The 19,309-nt window shown below is 41.7% G+C and overlaps 2 protein-coding genes across 2 annotated transcripts in view; one reads left to right on the top strand and one right to left on the bottom strand.

The window, feature by feature from the left end:
- GALNT7 (polypeptide N-acetylgalactosaminyltransferase 7) overlaps window positions 1-9,078 on the top strand; it is a 73,939-nt gene extending 64,861 nt beyond the window's left edge. The window contains exons 12-14 of the mRNA XM_007457384.1: window positions 1,736-1,834; window positions 2,508-2,636; window positions 6,689-9,078. Coding sequence (XP_007457446.1) covers window positions 1,736-1,834; window positions 2,508-2,636; window positions 6,689-6,826 — 366 coding nt within the window. The 3' untranslated portion in view covers window positions 6,827-9,078. The remainder of the gene's footprint in view (window positions 1-1,735; window positions 1,835-2,507; window positions 2,637-6,688) is intronic.
- A 7,380-nt stretch (window positions 9,079-16,458) lies between these two features.
- HMGB2 (high mobility group box 2) lies at window positions 16,459-18,883 on the bottom strand. Its single transcript, XM_007457364.1, has 5 exons — window positions 18,785-18,883; window positions 18,259-18,442; window positions 17,889-18,034; window positions 17,619-17,793; window positions 16,459-17,005 (listed from the first exon to the last, which is right to left on the bottom strand). Exons 2-5 carry the CDS (start codon window positions 18,406-18,408, stop codon window positions 16,844-16,846), a joined length of 633 nt encoding a protein of 210 aa, XP_007457426.1. The 5' UTR covers window positions 18,409-18,442; window positions 18,785-18,883; the 3' UTR covers window positions 16,459-16,843.
- Window positions 18,884-19,309: the final 426 nt, after the last annotated feature.

Raw genomic sequence — 19,309 nt, 5'->3', positions numbered from 1 at the left:
CCTCCCTCCCCGCCCCTCGCTCACTCGCTCTCACTCTCCCTGCACCTCTGTCTTAACTCCCAACTAGACGGAGTCGGGACTGCGTTGTGCTTCTCTTGCTCTGGAGAACACCTAATTAGCACACTGCCTTCTCCCTGGAAGGGATGAATTCTCTCCGTGAGCTTGCCCAGTAGAGGCTTCAGAGTCCATCCTGCACATGCTGAGGGCTCTCAAATGCCCCCCCTTCAACCCAAATCTCTGTCCCAAAGCCCAGACTAGGGTGTGTGAGGCTGTACACCCCCGACCCCCGCCAGCCACCCCCCCACCCCGTGCTGATGCCTCAGGCCCCAACCTCCGGCACCTTCTTTGACTTCTCTCCTCTCACACTCCACACCAGTTCCAGAAACCTCCTCTCTCCGAGCCCCGCGAGGCGGCCCCGGGCCCTCCGAGGTGGGGGGCAGAGCCCTTTCTGGGGGCCCCGCTGCCCCCGGCCTCCCCCGCTGCTACTCCCCGCCACACTGCAGCCCGGCCGGCCTCCCGCCTCGTCCTCCTCCCGCAGGCCTGCACCGGCCTGCCCTTCCCTCCCCCGGGATGCTTTCCCTGGGGAAGCAGAGGGAGCGTCTGCAGGCACGGCCAGGCCTTCTGTGCACCTCCTGCCCTCCAAGACACTCCCACCCCCCAACTTGCTCATCTGTCTCTTCTCGGCTCTCACTTGTCACTTTCTAACGTGTCTGTTACGGTTTTGCTTATATTAGGTCTTCCCTCCTAGAGCGTAAGCTCCCTGGGGCGAGGATCCGATCCATTTCGTGCACTGGCGCATCAGAGCCTTCAGCATGCCTGACACAGCCCTCACGTAATAGTTGACAAATAAATAAAAGCGTGAGCCAATGAACAGATGGAATGTTCCATCCTCCCTTTACAGTCTCACCCTGAACACACGTTCGGTTTAACCCTCCCCACTCTGGCCCCCGCACCTCACAAGGCACTTCTGCACCCTCCCTGCAGCTTCCAGGGTGAACCCCTGCCCTGGCTTCTCCCGGGGGCCGCCTCCAGCTCCGCCCACATCCTCTCTACAGACAGCAGGGCCTCCGACCCCGACTTGCTTCTCCTCTGAAGCTCTTACCATCCTGGGTGCTCAGTCAGTGTTTGCCGACTGAGGAATGAATAAAGCATTTTATCCAAATATAGTAGTAATTTATAATTGAGATATAAATCTGTAATATTTCCAATGAGGAAAAAGTTGTGGGTTTTTTTGTTTTTGTTTTTTTACAAAATGTGCATTTCGAACATGGAAACGCGTGTTTGCTGCCCACCTGCAACATCCGTAGTCAGAGAGGAGCCTCACTGCCCAGGCCCTGGAGGCTGCTGCCAGCAGTGGGAGCCTTACCTCCCAAGTTCACTCTGGCCTAGACACGGGGGCCAGTGTCTGTGACCGCCGTAGTCAGCTCCCTTTGCTCTATTTCCTTCTCATTCACGTGAATGATCATGAATCTGAAATGGTACTAATGGTATCTTTGTATTTTTTTCTTCTGTGGTATTTTATCAAAATCTGGAGGCCAAGACCCTCAGTTGGAATGAGCTCATTCGTGTTGACTTCAAGACTTAAGTGATTTCAGAGATGACTGTAGCTCCGAGCTCCTCAAGGCCTGACAGGACAGTAGGGACCCGGTTAACTCGAAGCTCTCTGAAGCCACGTGAGAGCTTATTAGAGTCTAAACTGTCGCCTTCCCTGTGGTTCTTTGTTCATTTTTTTTAGATCAGAGGCTTTGAAACTGTGTATTGCATTGACAGCATGGGGAAGACAAACGGAGGCTTTGTTGAGCTGGGCCCCTGCCACAGGATGGGCGGCAATCAGGTAAACAGCCGGGCTTTGCGATTAATTCCGTCTGCACTGGAAGCAGCTGGATTGACTGAGCCAGGGTTTAGCCTGGTTTTCCATTTGGTGATTGTGATTGTTTGGTAAAGTAAAACATTCTGTGAAAAACTGACAGTGCTATAACGTTTAAGTTAAATGAGGGGATAAGAGCAGTACTGGTTTTCATGTAAGCAACCAGAATCTAGAATTTATGTCTGATGTAGGAGATTAGAATATATTGTGTGTAACTATGTAAGCCTAGCTCCCTAACAGTATTATTTGCAGATATTGTTCAGTATCCACATCGTCTCCCCCAGTAGGCTGGGATGCTGTTGCCAATCATGTACATTTCACTAGTATATTCTCTTACTTCCTTATGTGAGTATTTTTCTTGTCTCTGATTTACACTGTGAAACATTATCAGGTCTGTTTCCACATTTTCATTTTCTTACATTGTTGCTACGAAATTCCTATGTTAGTGGCCCATTCTGTATGTAAGAGGCTAAAGAACGTAATCCTTTAAGAGTTAGAAGGGGTCTTTACTACCATCAAAATGAATAATTCCTGTCTTTGGACTTACAGTTCTGAACACATAGAAACATGGTAGAGAAATAGGATAGTCACTGAGTTTAATTATAGAAGTTAAGTTTCTTTCTCTCTTTTTATTTAATAGCTTTTCCGAATCAATGAAGCCAATCAACTCATGCAGTATGACCAGTGTTTGACGAAGGGTCCTGATGGATCCAAAATTACGATCACACACTGTAATCTGAATGAATTTAAGGAATGGCAGTACTTCAAGGTATTCTGTGTTTCAGTTCTGAAATACATGCTATTTCATTTTAATAACACATACTGTGTGGAGCTTAGGCGTATAAACCTTAAAACCTGCATTCACACTGACTTGCATGTCCGTCTCACTCACTCGTTTGTTTTCCTGAGCACTAGTGACTCATTGTTCCATACTGAAGCATCACTTTTATCCTCTGGTGTAGTATTGTCATGGAAGGAGGCCACCTGGAGTCCATGCAGGCCCACTGCTAACTTATCAACACAGGAAAACCAGTGTTCCCTGAGGCAGTCATCACCATTGTTCTAATATCAAAGTCGATCTTTTTAATCCAAAAGAGTCATTCATTAAAATTACCTATATAATGTGTAAGTATACCTATGTATGACACATAGAAAATATTGCATTTATTTTTGCATTTTATTAACTTTTAAAATATTGCTGCCTGTTGTCCAGCAGGTGGGGATAGAGACGAACAAATAACATGTTGGACTCGAGGCGTTCAAAGCTTCTCATCATGGCTGCTTGCTAAATGCAACAGGATGCATGTTACCTGTTGGTTGTTTTAAAGGTCATGTTTAGTTTTTTGTGTGTGTGTTTTTTTTTGAGCTACGCGGGCCTCTCACTGCTGTGGCCTCTCCCATTGCGGAGCACGGGCTCCGGAGGCGCAGGCTCAGCGGCCATGGCTCACGGGCCCAGCCGCTCCGCGGCATGTGGGATCTTCCCGGACCGGGGCACGAACCCACGTCCCCTGCGTCGGCAGGTGGGCTCTCAACCACTGCGCCACCAGGGAAGCCCCATGTTTAGTTTTTCACTTGAGTCTGTGGGAGCAGTTTTTCTGTTTCAGCTGTGAATATTCAGAGTTCTGTGCCAGGTTGAGGATTCCAACATAATGTTTTCTGAATAATTTTCAAAGTCTAGACTTGGCTAAAATAAATCAATGTATTATGAAACAAAAAGTTGGGGAGGCTGCCCCAGATTGAAGAAACTGGCAGCCCTGAACTTTCTTTACGCACCTTGTATTCGTTGTCACGTCCTCCCTGTCAGCAAACACTTGTTTGCCACATAGTGATGATATGACCCAGCTGAATATTCCCAGTTACCATTGTGCATAGATAATTACTATGAAGTGGTAAGTATGTGTCAGTTGCTGATATTTTTCTTATAACAAGTTAGGAAGGAGAAGATTAACATAAACCCCAGAGAAGAGAGCATTTATTTACACAAAGAAAGATGAATAATAGCAATGAAGGCTAGGGGTGAGTAAGGACAATATTAGTAAACTAGTAAGAGAAGGTTAGCAGATGCAAAACGACACAAGAAGCAGTGGATAAGAATGGAATGTACATATTTTAGATATTTTAAAGGGCAAAGCACTGGATATCCGTTTGTGCATCAGACATTACTAAATATTCACTCGGGCCCTTCAAAACATATCTAAAGCCCATCATACTATAATGGCAGAGAAGGGAAAAAATTAAAAATAAGCAAACTGCCATAGGACAGCAAAAGAGAGATTAATAGGAGGAGTTATTTCTGATGAGTTTCACGTAGGAAGTATCATTGCACCAGGTCCTGAGGTATAAACAGGCTTTTCACGGAGAATAAATGAGAAAACGGGTGAGCAGAGGCGTGGCATCAAAGTGTAGAGAGTTGTAGGAACTGCGTTTGCTCTGGTTCCCTAAGTTGTTCTCTATGGGAAAGAGCGTGGAACTTTGTTTTGTGGGCTTTAGGGAGTGACTGACATTAGTTAAGGATCACAGTGATAGGAAACAGTGGATACTTTTAGGAAAATAATTCTGGAAATATTGTCAAGTATGGACTGGTGAACAGGAGGCCAGCTCGGTCAGTGGTTCTCACTCTGCCCCGTCTCTGGACCCCCTTTACATCCTTACAAACTACTGACACACTCCCCAGACAGATTTGTTATAGAGGTTACAGCTAACGGTATTTCCTAAGTTGGGAATTAAACCTGAGAATTGTTGTATTTATGTATGTATTCACATAAATGTAACAATCATAACCATATTGCATGTTAATATAAATAACACTTTTATAATCCCTCCAAAAGTGAGAAGAGTGGCATTGTTTTATAGTTTCACAAATGCCTTTAATGTCTGGTTTAATAGATTCTTATTCTGCTTCTGCGTTTAGTTTGATGCGATATGTTGTTTTAGTTGCGTATTTGAGGAAAATCTGGCCTCACATAGACGTGCAGTTGGAAAACGGGTAATTTAATAGCCTTTTCAGATACTTGAGGCTGTTCTTCAGTGCTACACAAGTGTGTAAGTGGTAGTTTCTTAAAAGCTTTGCAGTGTAGAATCTGAAATCCTATCAGTGAACATTTTGTTCTTTGTTGCACTAAACCCACTGGTCTGTCTTACACTGGAGTGGATCTTCTGTAACATCACACATTCGCTGCTCATTTGGAAAACATTGGCTCACTAAGTCATGTAAATCTTCCAAATGATGGCACGTTTCATCATACGATGCCAAATAAATCACAAATATAACCACTGATTTCATCAGAAAAGTCTTTAAGTCTTGTGCAGCTGTCAAGTTCATGGTAATGGATACAAGTTTTCTACAACTCGAATTTTTGCTTGAAAACTCAAATTTTATCAATGGCAACAGATACTGTCAGCTTTATATTTTTGTTTTTTCCTTGAAGTGATGGGCTCACTTTATTTTCTGGAAAATGTCTACCCAGTCCCAAGTTTGCATAATTGTAATCTGCCTGCAGGTTGTCCTTTCAAGTCAGAATGACATCCCACGAGAGAAGGAGCTCGTTCAACCCTCAGGTCCCGACAACTGCTTATGTGCTGTCCACTCTTCCCATACTATCTCATAGGGTCAAGATTTAATAAAACTAATACGTGGACACCAGGGGGGAAAGGGTGCAGGGTGAACTGGGAGATTAGGATTGACATATATACACCACTGAGTATGGAGTAGATATCCAGTATATCTAGTGAGAGCCTGCCGTATAGCGCAGGGAACTCTACTCGGTGCTCTGTGGTGACCTGGATGGATGGGAGGGAAATCCAGAAGGGAGGGGATATGTGTATACATATGTCTGATTCACTTCTCTGTGCAGTAGGAGCTAGCACAACACTGTGAAGTGCAACTATACCCCAATTAAAAAAATAATAAATATTTTTTAAATAATTTAAAAAATTAAAAATAAGAGATGATCTACATCCCAGGGCCATTCATTATGAGGATTAAATGAATTAATACACGTAGAGCATCTGGTATGCGTCTACCCAGCATAGAGCAAGTGCTCTATAAATGTTAAACGTTATTATCTTTAAAAAAAAAAACAAAAAAAACTAATACGTTTTTACTGCTTTGTCAAGGGCGTTCTCAAGTGAAACTGGCTTTTTTTTCTTTTTTAACTGTGAGTGTTCATCCATGGAGAACATGACTGTGTGATTGATGCTACGGCCCCAGTACGTTCACCCAGCATGGCTTTTGCGCCATCAGTATAAATGTCCATACGATGAAGAAGGCAGATGGGGCTCTGTGTATTATTATGAAATCGTTTCGAACTTACAGACCCAATCTTAGCTGGTCTGACGACCACACTCTGAACAGCCCTGAGCTGTACTGAAGGAACCTCCAGCAGGTGACCAGGGCTCGACCAAGGCAAGGGTGGTGGGGAGGGGAAAGGATGCACGCCCAAGCCACTGCAGATGTCCGTCCTCAGCCAGCGACTTGGAGGAAAGAAGGAGGGAAATGCAGCCTGAGCTGTGCTGTCCTGAGCACGGGAAAGCTGGTATCATCATTAGTTAGGATAGGAGCTAGAGGAGCAGGTTTGGAGGGGAAGATGATGAATTTACGTTTGTATGTATTAAATTGGAGGTACCAGCAGTACATCATGACTGAACAATAACAGGATGTGGAAGACTGACGATCAAGAGAAACACAGACTCTGGGGTGTGCCTGGTTCATGCCTGCCCAATTTGCTTGAATAGTCTTACGAAAGCCAGGCTGTGACTTTGTCTAACGTCAGTGATATCACACAGTGCAAATGTAACACTGTGTTTCCCTGTGTTTTCCAGAACCTGCATAGACTGACTCACATTCCTACCAAAAAGTGCTTGGATCGCTCAGAGGTCCTCCATCAAGTGTTCATCTCTGACTGCGACTCCAGCAAAATGACTCAAAAGTGGGAAATAAATAACATCCATAGTGTTTAGAAGGAATGAAAGAAACCAATAACCTACCTACTGACACGTAAATTTATACAGGACTGAAAACCTCCTGAAACCTGCTGCAACTATTGTACAGCTCCAAACCCAGAGGCTCTTGAGCAGTCTGAGGACATTGATAAACTGTGATTTTACGATAACATTATCATCTGCAGTTACTGTTTACAAAACTGCTTTTACCTTAAACTTTGTAGATGTTTACATCTTTTTTTTGTTTTGTTTTAAGATGATGTTGGTAATCTGTGCATTTAGCTCTGTTTTATTTAGAACAGAGTAAAAAGCATTGTTGTCTTCTTTGGGATTACACTCAGGGGTCTGTTTAAAGGCAGTTTGATTGTTTTCTTTTTTTTTTAACACACTTGAAAAAAGGTTGGAGTAACCAGATCATCATATGTAACTTGGTGATTATCAATCTGTTGTATCTTTATTTAATTTTACATCTTTTTGAAGCACTGCCACAGGTTATTAGCCAAGGTGGCCTTCCTTCACAGTCATGCTGCTTTTTTGAAAGGTGAATTTCAACACATTTAGTGCCTCTTTTCATTTCTTGGTATATTTCAAGAGCTTTTGATGCAATTTGTAGGATGTTAATGATGGAATTGTCACCTGTCTGAGGAATACTTTTACCACTCAGAACTGAATTAACGTGCTACCATTTGCTCTGAAATTGAATGTTGTATTGCTTGAAAAAAGAAATGACAAGATGGAACATCCAGAGCTATTCCGTAGGGTTTGAAGATTGTACAGCATTAACTCCCCTATTTGCTGACATTCCCAGTGTCCTCTGTCAGTACCAACTCCTAAGGCAGCAGGGGGTCTGCTAACTAGAGAAAAATGTCCCCTGACATTGGGGATTGACTTTTCCCCATTCCCTGTCACCATAGAAAACTATAAATAACTCTGTTTTGAAACCTTGAAGAGGGGGTAACAAAAACAACAAAACACCACTGTAAACACATCAAAGGTTTGTTCTGACCGAGGTGAGAATTTCCAAACCCTTGTTGGATTAAGCCTTACAAGACTACTGTGTGTTACAACCTAAGCTGTGCAATTTATGAAGCCAAGGGTGAAGAGATGTTTCATTTATATCTTCATGAAATTCCCTGCACAGTTTTTAAATTTTAAAAAAGGCTATTTAAAAATATAGTTCATTAACAAATATGAATTCTGTTAGATTATGTTAGTTCCCTAGTGTTTCTTATTTTTTTTGAAAGCATATTTCTATTAGTATTTTTCCAGTGAAAAGACCTGTTTGAATTTACACATTTATTAAGATAGTACCTACTAGAAGAAAACCAAATACTGCAAGTGGTCAATTGATTTTAATTGCTAAATAATCTTTTATTACCTACAAGGTTAAAATGCTATGTCGAATGCAAAACAGAATTTTTTTAAAGTGATGAGGTAGGGAATGTCAAGTAAACTAAGAAGCATTTTTGATCCTGTAATCATATCAATGAAAGGAATTCACAAACTACTACCAGAGGGAAATATATTTAATTAAAGCCTAAAAAAGAAAAGGGAAAAAACCCTACATTTGTTTAAAAGAAAAGCCTACAGATTTGTTTCTTCCAAGCTTAGCTCTTAAATTCGGAGAGTCAAAGTTCAACATCCTAAACAGAGTTTTATTTATAATTTTTGAATTGCCAATTTGTATTTTGCTACTGATCTCTGATCAACCATTTGAACTTTCGTTCATCTCTAGGGATGTTTAAAAAGGAAACATTTATATGATTATATAACTGCAAAATAAATCAACTATAAGAAACTAAGAGAATTGGTACTTTAATTACTTGTGTGTTTGCAAAAAGGCTCCATTTTCTTTGTTAACTATGCATAGGCCTAAGAAAGGTGGCACATAAACTGTGCATGTAAATTTTAAATGGGTATTTTGTGCAATTCGTTAAGATACTCTATAAAAAATGATTCTATATATTGAAATCAGAAACCTTACAAACACGAAAACACATCAGAAGCTGCTGCCATAATGACTATTTTCTACTGTAGGCTGCTTTGGAAATAATTCCCGTATCCTTGCTTTGTAAGTTGATAATATCACTATGCATTTCTACACATTTTATAAATTTGATTTATGCAGATTTTGATACACTGTATGTTTCTGTAGAAATTGTATAAATATTCAAAATTTTATTAGGGATAAATTTGAGAAGTTTATGTATATCTTAATTCTGGGTTGCTTGTTTTTTAGGTGAGAAAAAAATAAAATACTGTATTTTAATCCATGGGTTTTTTTAGTACTTGCAATCATTTCTATATCTAAACACTGCATGTTTGAAATAATTACTTGATTTTATTGTTTACAAGATACACTAATATAATAGTTAAAATATCATAGACCACAGTTATATGTTGAGTATGTGCTTGAGTGTTGGTTAGAATTCTGCTTAGAATGTGTTTAGAATACTCAGAGCTTACCTATCTAAGAAGGAAACATAAAGGCTTATTTTTGCCCCTGGTTGCCTATGTATAGAAAAATTTTTTAAATCACTTACCAATTACCAAAAACAACACAGCAACGTGTATCTTCCTTGGCAGTGTATTCTACTATATCATTGCCCTTTGAAAGCAAAAATTTAAGTCAAAATTCTTTACAACCTGATAGATCAAGTGAGTAGAAAGAAGGGAAGCCTACCAACATGAAGTGAGAACCGGGCTGTAGGACCTTGTAGCACAACCCACGACATCTCAGGAGAAGGTACTATGGCTGCCAGCTTTCCAGTGAGGGGCCATGTTGGTCTGGGAAGCTCGGCTGTTGTCATGGCTTCATTTCTCAGCTGCTGTGCCTGAGAAACGTGGAAAACTGACAGAGCACCAGACTGAAGTGAATGGGGGCTCGTTTATCTCCTAAGAGAGAGCCTTTCACAGGGATCTGGGAATATGTTTCATCATTTCTGGACAGACTGTAATTGGGGGGAAAAAGCCACTTTAAATTCAGTGGAGAACATGACAAATACCTGACCTGAGCCAGAGGGCTGATAGGCCAGTAATTGGGTATGTGAATATTAATCCAAGTGAAAGCACTTTTAGAAGTACTGAGCACTATGAGAATGGATATTATTCATTAGAATCTGTTGCCAAAAAATGGACAAAAGTCAGAATGATTTGGGGGGGACCACTGTCCCTGGGAGTAGAGATTAACAGAAGGGCTGTTTCTAAACTAAATTTGATAATTCCTTTGCCAATCTTTTTAAGATTTTGAGGACTTCCCCAGCGGTCCAGTGGTTAAGGCTCTGTGCTTCCAATGCACGGGGTGTGGGTTCGATCCCTGGTTGGGGAACTAAGATCCCACATGCTATGTGCAGTGCGGCCCCAAAAAAAACCTTTTTTTAAAAAAAATTTATTTTACTTTTGTTTGTGTTGGGTCTTCATTTCTGTGCAAGGGCTTTCTCTGGTTGTGGCAAGCGGGGGCCACACTTCATCGCGGTGCGCGGGCCTCTCACTATCGCGGCCTCTCTTGCTGCGGAGCACAGGCTCCAGACGCGCAGGCTCAGTAGTTGTGGCTCACGGGCCTAGTTGCTCCGCGGCATGTGGGATCGTCCCAGACCAGGGCTCGAACCCGTGTCTCCTGCATTAGCAGGCAGATTCTCAACCACTGCACCACCAGGGAAGCCCCCCACCCCCAAAAAAAACTTATTAAAAAAAAAAGTTTGAAATGCGCATAACTGTGGTTGGTGGGTTTTGGTTTTGTAAGTGGATCAGGCCTTGGGGCCGCGTCTGAGCAGAGGTGGCATAAGGGTGCCTTAATTTTCGTAACAGAATGATATTACAATCTGCTCATCTGAATAGTATAGTATGGTGCACTTGTCTGCATTCGAATCCCTGTTCCATTACAAATTACCTGTGTGACCCTGGCAAGTTACTGATGCTTCTCTATGCCTCAGTTTCCCCATTCGTAAAAGGGGGGGAAATGATAGTCCTGTTTTATAGGATTTTTATTAGGCTTGTATGGGTTAACATACATGAAGTGCTTAGAATAGTTCTCAGCATATAATCAGGGTAATATAAATGGTAGCTATTGTTACCTGGTTTAAAAGTCTTAAAATCGGTCTTTAAGCAGAACTAAGACAGCTACACTGCAGACCCTCTATAAAGGCTATGTGTGTGTATACCTGTTTCATATGTGAGGTATCATTACCTCCACTTTGCAAGTGAAGAATTTAAGCTTATAAGTTAAGCATAAACACTGGGGGTGAAATGTTTATCCATAAGAGAATAAATTGTTATCTCTACCTCACACCGTTCATGTGTAGAACGTAGGTTTCAGTGGTCAAATTTATAATTTAACCCTTGGATAGAACTAAGTGCATCTGGAAGAATGTCTAAGATAGAACATTTTTAAAATTATCTTTAAACGAAATTTCTCTTGGGCTTTTGATACGAGCAAATAAACTCCAGCTGTCTTAATGATTAAATGCCCAAAACAAAACTAAAACTTTTAGTAGAAAATAGAGATGAATAGACTTCCTCATCTGGCCATAGCATAGTAATTGTTACTGTCCTAAACAGAATGCTGCTGTCCTAAACAGCTATAAAACAGGACAAAATATATGCAGCAGCTGTTTTCAGGAATTGGGTAACAGGCAAAGCAGACTGTGATAACTTGAGAGAAAGGAAGTACACAGGGTGAACCCCAGTTCAGCATGTCTGCCTGCCTGGAGAACTTTTCCCACCATGGTACAGGAAAGTGGAGCTCAAACCCTGGTGATTCAGCCGAGCTGAAGAGGCTGCAGAGACAGCTGGAATTGACAGGGCAGGTCGCTGGAGGGGCTGCACTTGAAAACCAGGAGACATGTACAGCAATTTTTATAGCACTACCATTTATAACAGCAAAAGCTCCAGGAACAACCTAATGACCCATCAACAGGAGAGTGGATCATTTGTGGTAAAATCACACGACGAAATGTTACAAGGCACTGAACGTGAATGAACTAGTTAAAAACAAGCCAGTAGGGTAGTGTTGAGTGAAAAGGGCAATTCCCAGAAGACTTCATTCAACAAATACGTTTTGTAAAATCAAAAGCAACTAAAACATACAGTAAGTCACACATTTATATGTGATCAAATATACGTGGATAAAATGTGATTGAATAAGAGGTTAACTTATAGTTACCAGACAAGAAAGGGAAGAGGGGAGAGGAGACAAATTAGGGGTATGGGATTAACAAACTACTAGACGTAAAAATAGATAAGCAACAAGGATTTACTGTATAGCACAAATTATACCCAATATCTTGTAATAACCTATAATGGAGTATGATCTGCAAAAAAACTGAATCACTATGCTATACACCTGAAATTAACACAATACTGTAAATCAACTATACTTCAATTAAAAAAAGGTTAAATAACTTGTCCAAATTCCCAAATTTAGTATTGGAGTCAAGGACATAACTCCAGTACTCAGTATCCCCAGAGCCCTGCGGGAGGAATGTCTATTGTACTTTCCACATAACTAGTTTTCCTCTCCACCTAAACTGTTAAGAATCTCAGAAGTGAATCTGGTACTCTTATCATAGCAAGTATATTATTAACACATACATATTATGCATACTTTTAGCTAATATTTATTATTCACTATGTCTTGCCACTAGGATGTCTTAGATGTATTGTCTCATTCAATGCTCAAAAAAAAAATTGATTTTAACACCTGAGGAAACTGAAAGGTTACACACGAGGTCTGACGTTACCCAACTGATAAGAAACAGCCCTATTCAAACTGATCTGATTCCCAGTGTAAGCTCATCAGCTCACTCTTAATTTCTTTCGTAACTTCGTTTTTCCTTTTGTATGTATTTTATATAGTTTGTTCTTTGTATAAGCCATCTCACCTTTATTGCAAAAATGTAGAGAATCAAAGAATAACACATGAATCTATGAATTACAATTTTGCTTTCTCTTTACCTACTGCCTGTGCTCGTTGACTGCTATGTCTTCCTGAAGAAAGGAGACTGGACCAGTTCTGAAATTTGATACTACACACTGCTTAAAAGTTTTGGTTTTTTTCCTTTTAATATGACACTAATCGTGCTCCTGAGCCACTATTCTATAGACATGTTAACTCCCAGGATGAGGCTAAGAGAGGTCTGCGCTAAGTCCTGAAGAACAAAGGCTCAGGAGCCCAATATTCCATTAAGACCTCAGAGACAATGTCTATATTTACCTTTACAACAGGATAAGAAGTTAGATGAGTTTCCAATCAGGGCGAGAAGGGTTTCTCGACAACTAGGAAAATAATGCTTAGCGGGGAGGCCTGTACTTAAACTTTTACCAACAGCCCTAACTCAGATGTTATAATAACTCAGATGTTAATAATCCTACATTTACCTACACTAATGTATAGAAGTGGCAAACTGGTGACCCTTGACAGAATCTTACCTACAGACATGTTTTCTTTGAGCCTGACACTTGAATTCATTGCCAATATTTACAATTCAGATTTCACATTTTTTAAATATCTAGAATTCTGGTTCCACTTGAAAATTTGGGAGATTTGGGAATCCTAGACCCACATTTCCATCCAGCAACAGGACTGAGCTAAACAATGGCTGTTCCCTCTATCCTGGGCATTTATGTTTACAAATGTTTATAGAACAGCTACTCTTTCTGGCACGAGGTGTACAAAAATGGCTTATTTCTAGAGAGAGATGTTTTATTTTTAAAAGGACTGGATCTTGTGCATCGGCAAAACAGTCCCTTTAGCTTTCTTCTTGCCATTCCCCAAGAAATAAAATCATTACTGCTTTGTAAACAGTTTTAGTGGCATACGTAGTAATAGAAAGTCAGCTTTAAGATAATGCTGTTTGGCTAAAACAAACTTATGGTTTAGTACTTACAGTAAATGATGCCGTTAAAGAGCAAAACACAAAAAGGCATACTGTCCCATATTGAGCAAGTTTGCAAAGTTACATAAGGGACCTCAGGATCTTCTAACACAGCTTTTATAGATTAAAAGACCAAAAGTAGTGGCTACCATCTGGAAAGAAATTTGAGACCCTACTTCAGTTCTTGCACCAAAATAAATTCCAGAAGGATCAAAGATTTAATTAAATAATAAAAAGAAAGCAAAGGCAGTTTTTATAATCTTTGAGTGGGAAAGGCCTCCCAAGGCCACTAGGGAATAAATTTGCCTACATAAAAACAAATCTTTGCATGAAAACAAGCATCATAAAGTCAAAAGACAACATAGAAAAAAATATTTACAATGCAGGTCACAAAGGGTCATTTTCCTTATTTCCCACAAATTACTACTAAGACCAATGAGACAGAAGACCATGGGAAACACTAATGGCTCTTTAACATAAAAGTATGCTGAATTCATAATAGGAGGAACCATTTTTTATAGATAGAATAGCAAAGATTACGAAGTTTGAGAATGATAATGTTGCTGAGATGAGGAAATAGACATTCATTGCTGTGCAGTACACATTAGTAAAACTTCTGAGAGCGAGCAGGTTCTGGCATATACCAAGTACAGGTTTTAGCTATTATAATAACAATTTTAAATGCACAAACTTATAGAATTTTTTGAAATCATACAAGGATATTCATGGCAATGTTGTTCTTAAAGCAAAAAGAACACAACCATAAGTATCTTTAAGGAACTGGTTACATTGTGATCTATTCAATGGGCTACTACGCAGATGGCTATTTAAGTGAAATGTGGCAGCTCTGTTGTGCTAAGAATCTAAAATGATGAGAATTAAGGGGCAGAACAACATATATAATAAGCTTCCTTTTGTGCAACATTGATATATATGCACATATGACTGTTGTGCTTCAGTCTCTCTTGAAGGGTAAATTATTACATTACTGGAGTTGCCTCCTGGGAGAACCTGGTAGTTGGAAATCAAGGTTGTAAACTACCCACTATATAGATAGCCCTTTTACATTTTATACCATCAAGATATGACTTATTTTTAAAAAGAAAAGGGGGGGCAGGTGGTTTTCATAAACACATCCCCAAGTACTGGCTGGCCTGGGATAGAACCTGATTCTTACCCCTATTTCAGAGCTTTCCAACATAACCACTCCTTGAGGTCATTTAGTCCTGAAAACAAGGGTATTTTAAATTTTGATCCACACTTAGAGAAAATATCAAATATGAGGGCTCATCTCAAATGCTGAGATTATGGAACAACTCTTGATTTTAAAAAATAAGTCACTCTTAGACATTTAAACTATATTTCATTTAAAGAACAGAATGAAAGCAAACACAAAAACTCCCAAAGAGAAAGGTGACAAGGAACCAGATAGGTCTGCTTCATGGGTCTAATTTAGATATAGAAATCCTTAAGAAACAGGCTCTATTTCAATTTTAAAAACTCCTATTTAATATCTTTTCTATGCATTAAGTACTGTTGTAAATACTTAACATTCTTATTTAATCATGAAAACACTGCGAAGTAGGTACTGACACCCTACACAGATAGAGAAATAAGCCCAGAGGTAAAGTCCATACAGCTAGCATTTGGTAGAGCTGGGGAACTGGGATCCAGACCTAGGCGTGTCTCTAAAACACCTTACCCCCAATTTTTTAGCATTAAGTCACCTAACACCAGGAAATATTTTTTAAATACATAAAACTCGTTTTCATTTTATGATCAGCAAAAGCCCCAAAACAATTGTGATATTAATGGAGGGCAATCTCTAAGAGGTCTGAAGATTCTACTTCAGTCCATCTGCTCTGGGAATTATGCTAATACCTTACCTTCCATTTAACAAGTTTGGTTAGTATTTCCTGTGTCAGAAATAATTCCAAATATGGCATAAGATAGACAACCAAGGCTCCCATGGTTGGGTAATAAGAATTTTGGCTATCTTTAATACTTGATAGGTAACCAAGACTGTCAGGTTTAACTATGAAACTATCAACAAATAGGTTTCTTCTATAATCTCTTAGACAACAGATGGCTAACTTTCACTAATAACTTGATAACTATTTACAATAGTTATCTAAATTCCAATGCAAGCAACTGCTTCCTCAAATGAGCATTTCCTAGTAACTGCTTTCACCTGTAAATATCCTAGTAAAATCTCGCCTAACTACAGTCATGGAAAATCACAACCACCATCTCAAAAGCTTTCTTGGGTTAGTTACCGAGAATTCTAGGCTTAAGACCACAATGATTTTTAAGATTTAACTCAAAATTCACTCTGGTATTCTACCCCAAACTAGATCATTATCAACAGAAAATGTAACCCTGTTCCTATTGTTTTTAAAAGTTTATGTGTTTTTAGGTATGGATTCACTGTATGAGCTCCTCTGCCTCGTACTAAAAAAAAAGTTTCTCTCAAAATAAAATGTCAGCTAAAAAAAATGGGACAAGTTAGCTAACAAATGAACATAAATGTCAAGAACAAACCTTGCTCATTTTATAAAACTGCATAAATTTTTAAAGTTCATTAAATTCCACTGCTGGTTTTTAAAGAACACTTTGTAAATATGAATAATATGGGCATGTTTGACTTTTAAACAAACATTATACTAAATCAACCATGTCTGAGAACTGTTAGGCAGAAAAACAAAAAAAAGTTGACATGGTTCCAGACCATGACTTTTAAAGCAAAAGCTAATTGAACATATACAAGGACAATAGAAATAATATACATAATTTTATTACAAAAAGTTTTTAAAAAAAACAGAATGCAACATTCTCATTCTAGAAAACCCAAAATTCACTACTGATACTAATTTCTGAGTTTGCTGTGCTACCATACACAAGTCAAGAAGTTAAAGAAACCATTAAATATTCAGAAACATTCATCAGAAGCTTTAAAATCTAACTATGTAGTAGCCCCTCAAAAAGCTACAACCTGCATTTTTAAAAAAGTATTTTCTCTACAAAGAATCTTATCAGCTATACAAACATCTGTACAGTTTTTATACTGAAGCTAATATTGAGCTGCACTTGAATTCACATTCTTAGCAAAACCACTGCCTGAGCACACACGCACACTGCACACGCATCGTTACAGGACAGCCATTCATTCCTCATCTTCATCCTCTTCCTCCTCATCTTCCTCCTCTTCCTCCTCTTCCTCTTCCTCCTCATCTTCTGGTTCATTCTTCTTCTTGGAGCCTGTTGGCCTGCCAGGGCCCTTCTTTCCCGCTTCACTCTTGCCCTTGGCACGGTATGCGGCAATATCCTGAGATATTGTCAAAAAAATAAAATTGTCATCCGGTGTCATTACTCAACCATGAAAACCACTAAGTTGTAAACAATCTAAGATTATTGGCCAATAACCCCGATGACTGTCTAAAACTTGGTTTCGAGATCATTTGTTCCCTCCAGGCCTTCAAAAGCTAATGTAAAATAATGGGGGTGTATCAGATTGATGTCTGTCAGTACTTTCACTACCGTCATCTGTTAGCGGCACACAGCCTGTCCCCTGACTTCACATTTTAGATACACCTACATAAAACATTTAGCCCTCCACTCTTCTCAACTAAGAGATGCATTTTACCACAAATACATCTGAATGCAGCAACCTCCCAGGGCTACAAACACCGGTTGCAGTCCAAAGAAAGGAGGTTCCAATTAGCTTATACTCCTTATGTGTACAACTCTCATTAGACCTTTTCAAAGCAAAGCTGACAACCATTAACACAGACCTACGGAAGGTTCCCCACTTGCTAGTCAGGGAAAGCTGACTACAGCTTATACCTATTAACATACAGCTTACACCTACTTCTAACATGCTCATTTAGAAACCGGCTACCAGATTTCAACCTTGCCTCAAAAAATTTCAGACAACACACCTTTTCATATTTCTCCTTTAGCTTAGCTGCTTTCTGTTCATAGGGCTGTTTGTCTTTGGCTGACTGCTCAGACCACATTTCACCCAATTTTTTGGCAGTATCGCCAATGGATAAGCCAGGGTGCTCACTCTTGATCTTTGGGCGATGTTCGGAGCAAAACAGGAAGAAGGCAGATCTGAAAGGAAGGAACAGAGCTGTAATGACCTGAATGAAAAATCATGGGGGCAATTCAGTTGACTGAAAAGAAAACAAAAAACAAAAAAATCTTACGGAGGCCTTTTAGGCGCATTGGGATCTTTTTTCTTTCCCTTCTTGTCACCTTTGGGAGGAACATAATTCTTCATCTCCCTGTCATAGCGAGCTTTGTCACTTTTTGCCATATCTTCAAACTTGGATTTTTCCTTGGCAGACATGGTCTGTGGGCATGAAAGCAGCAGTGAAAATGCAATACTGTAAACCGACATCCGTCCCCAAAAAGACAGGGTTCTCTTCAGGGCCACATTTGCCTCCGTTGTCTTAAAATACACCAGCACCCCGAAGTCCTGTGCCTCTGACTCTGAATAAAACACTGGGGCCAGTCGGCGGCGGAGGCAAGTTCAATGTCACGGCCACCTGCCCGCGTGAGGACCCTCGCTCTCACCTTCCATCTCTCGGAACATTTCTTGGAGAACTCGGCGAAGTTGACCGAGGAGTCGGGGTGTTTCTTCTTGTGCTCCTCCCGGCAGGTCTGCACGAAGAAGGCGTACGAGGACATCTTGCCCCGCGGCTTGTTGGGGTCGCCCTTCCCCATGCTGCTGCTGCGGCGGCGGCGGCGGCGCGTCCACCTGGCGGGAGAGCGCGGCGGGCGCTAGCGGGCGGGGCGCCTTCCCGCCCAAACGCCGCCGCCCCCCACCCCCCGGGCCCGCCGCCCCCGCCCGGCCCTTCCTGACAGGAAAGCCCCCGGCTTCCACGCCGCGAGCCCTGCTCCGAGCTGCCGCCTCGCGCCCCGCGTCCACAACACTCCAGAGACGGGCCCGGACGAGCTTCCCGCCTCCGCAGTCCGGCCCGCCCGGCCAGCACCCGGATCCCGCCCGCGGGGCGAGCCCCGAGAGCCGCAGGCGCCCGGGCCGGCCGTGAGGGAAGGCGGCCGGCCGGCCACGCACCCCAGGCCCGGAGCCGGCTCTTGCCTGGCGGTAGCTTTTCCTCAGAGTACCGCGCAGCGGCCGGGTCCGACCGCAACGCTGCTACCCGCGGCTCCGGCGTGAAGTAGTATGTCGCTAACGCAATCCTCCGTCTCTTGTTTTGCAGACTTCTCCGCGCCACGGCAACTTGACGAGCCGGGCCACAGGCCACACCTCCAGCCGCTCCGATTGGCCCTGGGGATTATTCAAACTCGGAGAGGCCCCGCCCCCTCGCCACGGCGGCTTCCGAATGGCCGGTGTGTCGCCAGGCTCGTCCCCCCGGCCGCAGCCTAGCAGGTTCGGTGGGTCGCCCGGGTAGTTAACTCCTAGACCCGTTAGAACCGGTCAGGAGAGGAATGTGCTGCTCGATCCTGATTGGCGGCCGGAAGAGGGTTTGAAAAATGGCGGGCCTGGCGCTGACTGGCTGGGGCGGGCGGCGGGGGGCGCGGTTGGCCCGTGGATTAGCCCCGCCAGATTTAAAAATACCGTGTCGCGAGTCCGCGGGCTGCTCTCCGGGATCGACGGCGCTCG

This window comes from Lipotes vexillifer, unplaced genomic scaffold (assembly GCF_000442215.2).
Source record: "Lipotes vexillifer unplaced genomic scaffold, Lipotes_vexillifer_v1.1 scaffold668, whole genome shotgun sequence".
NCBI classification, from domain to species: domain Eukaryota; kingdom Metazoa; phylum Chordata; class Mammalia; order Artiodactyla; family Lipotidae; genus Lipotes; species Lipotes vexillifer.
Note: the sequence above shows the minus strand (reverse complement) of the source record. Positions and strands in the feature narration are given on the sequence as shown.

Excerpts from the sequence above, each read along its gene's own strand:
- HMGB2 (XM_007457364.1), bottom strand. The coding sequence starts at position 18,408 with ATGGGGAAGGGCGACCCCAACAAGCCGCGGGGCAAGATGTCCTCGTAC. Across the intron at positions 18,035-18,258 it reads AATGTTCCGAGAGATGGAAG|ACCATGTCTGCCAAGGAAAA; the intron begins GTGAGAGCGAGG and ends TCATGCCCACAG. Across the intron at positions 17,794-17,888 it reads AATGCGCCTAAAAGGCCTCC|ATCTGCCTTCTTCCTGTTTT; the intron begins GTAAGATTTTTT and ends CCTTCCTTTCAG.